The sequence below is a fragment of the Myotis davidii genome, unplaced genomic scaffold (genome assembly GCF_000327345.1).
Source record: "Myotis davidii unplaced genomic scaffold, ASM32734v1 scaffold341, whole genome shotgun sequence".
Lineage (NCBI taxonomy): Eukaryota > Metazoa > Chordata > Mammalia > Chiroptera > Vespertilionidae > Myotis > Myotis davidii.
The window spans coordinates 844,875-851,347 of record NW_006291021.1 but is presented as its reverse complement, the minus strand read 5'-3'; the positions used below and the strand labels follow the sequence as shown (position 1 = coordinate 851,347).

Here is a 6,473-nt window from a genome sequence, read left to right as displayed (position 1 = left end):
ACATTCCACCATTTCAAGCAGGCTGCCTGCCTTTCATCAGTCTTCAGCTCTGGAACTTTTATCTGGGGGGCAAAGGCTACCATAAAATCCGAGTCTTATGAATACAAAAGAACTATTTACAGTTAATGCTAGGTATTCCCAAGAGGTTAGGCAGTGGTTCTCAACCTTCCTAATGCTGCAACCCTTTAATACAGGTCCTCATGTTGTGGTGACCCCCAATTTTATTGTTACAAATTGAACATAATTAAAGCATAGTGATTAAACAATATGTAATTATATATGTGTTTTCCGATGGTCTTAGGCGACTCCTGTGAAAGGGTCGTTCGAACCCCAAAGGGGTCGCGACCCACAGGTTGAGAACCACTGGGTTAGAGGGAAAGGTAAGGCCTGAAAAATGTACATACTCCCCTTAGGACATGCACTAGAAGAGATTCAAAACATATTTATTCTTTCTAGAAAGTGTACATAGTCTAAACACCTGAAAGGGAAAGAAATTATAGCACATTTTGTTCATACGTGGATACCAGCATGCAAGTCGATGGGGAGAGTGGGGTGTAACCTGGCAATATCTGGAGACATTTTGGAGGGCATCAGACCTGAAGTGTGTATGCTACTGGCATCTATTTAGTGGAAGTGAGTGACCAGGAATGCTGCTCACCATACCACATTGCAAGGACAGCATCCTAAACAAAGAATTATTTACTCTAAATAGTTAATAGTGCTAAGGTTGTGAAGCCCTGTGGTACACCATACAATGTTTTGTAACTTAAGCTCTCAAGAATATTTAATATGGTAAAATTCCCATAAAGTTAAAAAAAAGAGGACCTGGCCGGGTAGCTCAGTTGGTTAGAGCAGTGGTCAGCAAACTGCAGCTCGCGAGCCACATGCGGCTCTTTGTCCCCTTGAGTGTGGCTCTTCCACAAAATACCGACTTCTGCGCACTGGCCACGACGTTTCAATTGCACTGTACATATGCGCCCGCAGGTGGTATTTTGTGGAAGAGCCACACTCAAGGGGCCAAAGAGCCGCATGTGGCTCGCAAGCCGCAGTTTGCTGACCACTGGGTTAGAGCATCATCCCAATATGCCAAGGTTGTGGGTTTGACCCCTGGTCAGGGCACTTACAACAATCAAACAATGAATGCATGAATAATGGAACAAAAATCAAATGTCTCTCTCTCTCTTACTTCCTCTTCTCTCTCTCTAAAGTAAATCAATAAAATTAAAAAAGTAAAAAAAGAAACAAAACCATGTAGATCTCCTTTTAAAAAGCACATGTATGTTTGTATACATGCAAGCGTGAAGATGCATACAGATGGAGATGACTGAAGCAACCAACAACAATGGTTAAAATATGGAGTGGTATAATTAGAGATAATTTTATTTTTATATACATACTTTTTACATCTTCCAAATTATTGAAAAATATTATTTTCATAATTTTTTTTAAAAAAAATTAAACATAAGAAACCTCAGTCTTTTTTTTAATCCTCACCTGAAGATACGTTTTTATTAATTTTCGAGAGAGAGGAAGGGGGAGAGAAGAAGGGAGGGAGGGAGAAAAACATTGATCTGTTGCTAACCGTAGGCACCTAACAGGGGATCAAACTTGCAACCTAGGTATTTGCCCTGACTGGGAATCAAACCCCCAACCTTATGGTGTATGGCAGTGGTTCTCAACCTTCCTAATGCTGCGACCCTTTAATATAGTTCCTCATGTTGTGACCCAACCATAAAATTATTTTCGTTGCTACTTCATAACTGTAATTTTGCTACTGTTATGAATCGTATGTAAATATCTGATATGCAAGATGTATTTTCATTGTTACAAATTGCACATAATTAAAGCATGGTGATTTAATCACAAAAACAATATCCTCTCCAATAACAGACAAACATGGCAATTGACCGTATCTTCGCTATGCCTCCCATTGGCTAATCAGCAAAATATGCAAATTAACCACCAACAAAGATGGCGGCTAATTTGCATATTGCAGGCAGGGTGGGACAGCACCATCCCGCCACCCGCCCTGCCGCCATCCAGGCCTGCTATCTGCGACCTGGGGCAACGGGCATCCTGTGTGCGACCCGACCCGGGGCGGCCGGGTGGGGCAGCGAAGGCTTGAAGGCAGCTCCGGCCGGAGCAAAGGCCTGGGTCCGGGTGCCAGCAGCAAGGGGAAGGGAAAGCCTATTGCACTAATCTTTTCGTGCAACAGGCCTCTAGCGTAATTATGTATGTTTTCCCATGGTCTTAAGCGACCCCTGTGAAAGGGTCTTTCGACCCCCAGATTGAGAACCACTGGTGTATGGGATGATGCTCCCACCAACTGAGGCCCTAGCCAGGACAGAAACTGACTAAAGATTCAAACTAAAATGTTTACACCTTAAGTATTTCATTTATCATTATCATCAGTAACCACTCAAGAAATGTAGTTTTATATGTCAGATACCATACTCTCCACATCTTATCATTTAATACTCCCCACAACGCTAGCAGGTTTATTATCTGCATTTGACACATAAGAATTTGGTTCAGTTCCAAAGCTGGGACTCAAAAACTCAGCTGTACCACTTCCCATTATATCTAAGCCCAGCATACCCTTTGAAATACACTGTCTAAAAATGTTTGGCAGTTGCAACCAATTTCTAGGCCTCTAAATAGTATCCTGCAATACACAGACAGGATGTAAACAAGAAAAATGCACACCCTAAATCTTCACCAAAAAGTGCCCTAAATAAGAGTGGGAATGACAAATACTGAGCAGATAGGCTGTACCCCAATCTCAAGGGCCTGACTAAAAGCTGAAACAGGGGTTGTGGGGGACAACAGGACAGAAACTAGAAAATCAAATTTTAGTTTCTCACATAAAACCTAATTCCAAAATTTAATCTTTCAAAACACATCCAGACATCTTCCACAATTTTAGCTACTCTTTACTTTTAAAAGGCAACAGTCACTCTTGACTTCCCAGAATTAGTCCCACTCTTGCACAGACTCTGGAAAACAATTGGTTAATTCTTCCTGATCACTTTTATGTAATATTGAGGACCTAATTTCAACTAGGACACCATGATGATGAAATACTTCAAATCACTAACCAAGAACCCAAACATATGTGGGTTTGACCAAAGGATATGCTAGTCCAACAACCTATAGGTGCTATCCTCTGTCCCTGGACTCAGACCACCTACCTGTTCCTTCTCTAAGCGTTGCTTCTGAAAACAAGGAAGGGACCATTGCTAGAGCTACCCTATATAATAAAAGGCTAATGTGCAAATTACCCCTTGGGAGTTTGACCGCTCGCTATGACGTGCAAGAACCATCAGGGGGTGGCACAGAATGAAGGAAGGCCCTGATCAGCCCTGATCGCCCGCCATGCCTAGGGACCCTACCCATACACGAATTTCATGCACTGGGCCTCTAGTGTTGGTATAAGCATTCTCTCTATATGAATGAACTATTACCAAAGCTTTCCAGGCAAAATGCTAATTCCATGTAGTTTTGATTTGACATAAGCTTTAATCCAGACATTCAGATAGGTTTTTAAAAGACCTAGCTAAGGTTCAGTTTGTCTAATGATGTAAAGATCCCCGTTAGGAGACAAGAACATTTGGATTCATAAACCTTAAACCTCAACAGTTTTAAATGAGCATCTACATTAAAAACTTTTAAACTAACTTAAGTTGTTTCATAGCTATCGTAAAACAGGCTTTCAGACCATAGTTGTTGCCTGGCTGGTATGACTCAGTGAGACCTATGAACCAAGGGTTCATGGTCCAATTCCCAGTCACGGTCACACCACTAGCCTGGGTTTAGGGCTTGATCCCCAGTAGGGGGCATGCAGGAAGCAGCCGATTAATGATTCTCTCTCATCATTGATGTTTCTATCTCTCTCTCCCTTCCTTCCTCTCTGAAATCAATGAAAATATATTTTTTTAAAAAGACAGAGGTAATTGTATGTTTCCTGCTGTAGATCAGTCTCTCATAGTCTGTATTCATTTGGACAGTCCGTGTTCATAGTGAAGTATGGATCAATACAATAGCAAAAAAAATATATCAATGTTTTAAAATTAAACATAATGTAGCTCTTTATGAAACCTAACTAAAAAATTTAACCTTTCAAAACACTTATACCATACAAGTTTTAAAAGTTAGATACGTTATAGAAAAGTTTTCCTGCCAGGAAAATCTGCTTAAAAAGGAAACTGAAATTGTTGAAAATGCTGCAAATTAATTTCTTTTGACTTTCTAAACTGTCTTCTACTACCTGAATTATATTGTCCTTATCACTGTAAAACCTAATAATGAGGACATTTGGTTAATTCCTCTTGATCACTTTAATCCAATAAGTAATTCCTCCCTACAATAAGGGGAGTAAGGTTTCAAAGTTTTCTGAAATTAAGTCCTTCCAAAAAGTAACAGGTATTATCCATCAAGGAATTAATGTTGGGGCATGCCATAAATATACCTTGAAAACATAATGCTCAGTGAAAGAAGGCAGGCAGAAAAGGCCACAGACTGTATGATTCTATTTATATGAAATGTCTAGAATAGGCAATCTACAGAGACAAAGTCTACTAGTGCCACGGGCTGAGGGCTGGGAAAATGGGGAGTGACTGCTAGTGGGCACGGAGGTCATGAAAATACCTAGAATTAGACACTGGTGATGACTGCACAGTCTTGTGAATAAGCACTGCATTGTACACTTCAGGTGAATTCTATAGAATTTGAATTATATCTTTTTAAAAAATCACGCTAGTAAAAATAGGCTGGATACAAATACTCTGACAATCTATTTTGGACCATAGAGAAGCTGAGTTCTATTTGGTCTTGGGTTGTTGTCATTTTCGTTGATTTAAGTCCTCTTTTTTTAAACCAGGAAGGAAGCCAAGCAGGTGCTCAAACCAGTCAGGGCAGCTTTTAGAGTGTCTTACTCTAGTTCTTTTTTAACACCAATGGCAAGAACTGAGATGTTTTTAGCATGTATTTTAATTTTACTTGGTATCCTCCTCCAGCACCCTGACAGTCGCTTGTTAGCTGGTGAAGAGCAGGCCTAACTAGGAGATGAAGAACAATGACAGCTGAAGACATTCTCCTCCTGGCCCGGAGGGCAGAAACAGTGCTAAAAAACCAGGTCTCTAAGTAAGTGGGTTGTCAAACACTCGGACCTCTAGCAGCAGGAAGTACAGGTCGATACCTTTAACACATCTCTTTGCCGTCTTCCTGTTCGTGGCTTCTAATGTGATGCCAATTTCATCAGGATCCTGCCCTTCTTCTTTAACTGCCTGTCAGGAAGAGATGGATTTTACATTGTCAAGAGCTGCACGGCACACATTGTTGTTTTTAAATAACAACTTCTAACTCTTCCTTGAAAAAAGCAAGTCTGGTTCTGCTTACCTGGGCTTCAAGCCCACAAGACACAGGATGAACCCAGCACAACTTGGTTCTCTCTGCACCCATGCCACACGACACCACCCCCTCCCCCCACCCAAAAAAAGGGGTGTGTGAAAGGGTGTTCAGAATCAGGGTCAATGGCCAGTTCCAAATTGGCCCCTAACCTTGAAACTGCCCAACCTTCTAGTTTAAGTTAATATAACAAATAATAACAAGAGGCTTGTACTTGGTCTCCATGGACAATGGGCTCTGAGCAGTGGTCCACCAAGCCATCTTTGGCCTGGGGGAGCGGGGGAGGGAGGACAGACAGATCGGGTTGGGGAAGGTACCTCGGTGCTTCCCTCCTGCCTGGCACAAAGCTGGGGCTCACAGTAAATTCACAGATCCCGTCCCCCCGCCCCCCTTAAGAAGCTTGTTCTGGTTGGAGACACGACAATCCTCCATTCTCAAGTTTGTGTTATGTGTGGTGTTGAGGGGAATAAACAGAGGATGACAGGAGAAAATGGGGGCGGGGGAGCGGCGCGTTACTTAAAGTGACATCTCAAACAGATCCAAAGGACAGGGGGTCGGCCAGGCCACCTGCGAGAAGAGCAGTCTGGCGTCTGGTATGGTAAGTGCCAAGGCTCTGGGACAGGTACAAGCAAGGCTCCCTTTCCTGCAAGATCTCAAAGGTTCTTCAGTCATCTGTTCTCCAGGGAGGGAAACTGAGGCTCAGAGACACGGGCACTTGTACAAGGTCACAGCGCCCAACCTAAAACTCGGGCCTGGGAGGAGTCAGGGGCCAGCCTAGCGTCTAAGGCAGGCAGGCTGCCAGCGCACTTGAGGCGATGACCTGGTAGGAAACAAGGCACAGAGAGGGACGATCACGGGCCAAGGTCACACAGCCAGGCCCCCTCGTCCGGGACAGCTCAGCCCGGGGGGTCCGCCAAGAGGGGGGCGGGCCGCAGACGCCCGGGTCCAGAGGTCGCGGTGACAGGTCCACTCGGGGACGCACCCCGACCTCCTGCGCCACCCCCGTGCCCCGAGCCCCCTCACCTTCTTGAGTCGCTCCATCAGGACGCTCTTGTTGCGCCCGTGTC

The 6,473-nt window shown here is 43.6% G+C and overlaps 1 protein-coding gene across 1 annotated transcript in view; it reads right to left on the bottom strand.

Annotated features, from left to right (window-relative positions):
- SAFB2 (scaffold attachment factor B2) overlaps window positions 1-6,473 on the bottom strand; it is a 42,003-nt gene that overhangs the window by 35,270 nt on the left and 260 nt on the right. Inside the window, exons 2-3 of the mRNA XM_015564303.1 lie at window positions 6,430-6,468; window positions 5,198-5,285 (exon numbers count right to left, since the gene is read on the bottom strand). Coding sequence (XP_015419789.1) covers window positions 5,198-5,285; window positions 6,430-6,468 — 127 coding nt within the window. The remainder of the gene's footprint in view (window positions 1-5,197; window positions 5,286-6,429; window positions 6,469-6,473) is intronic.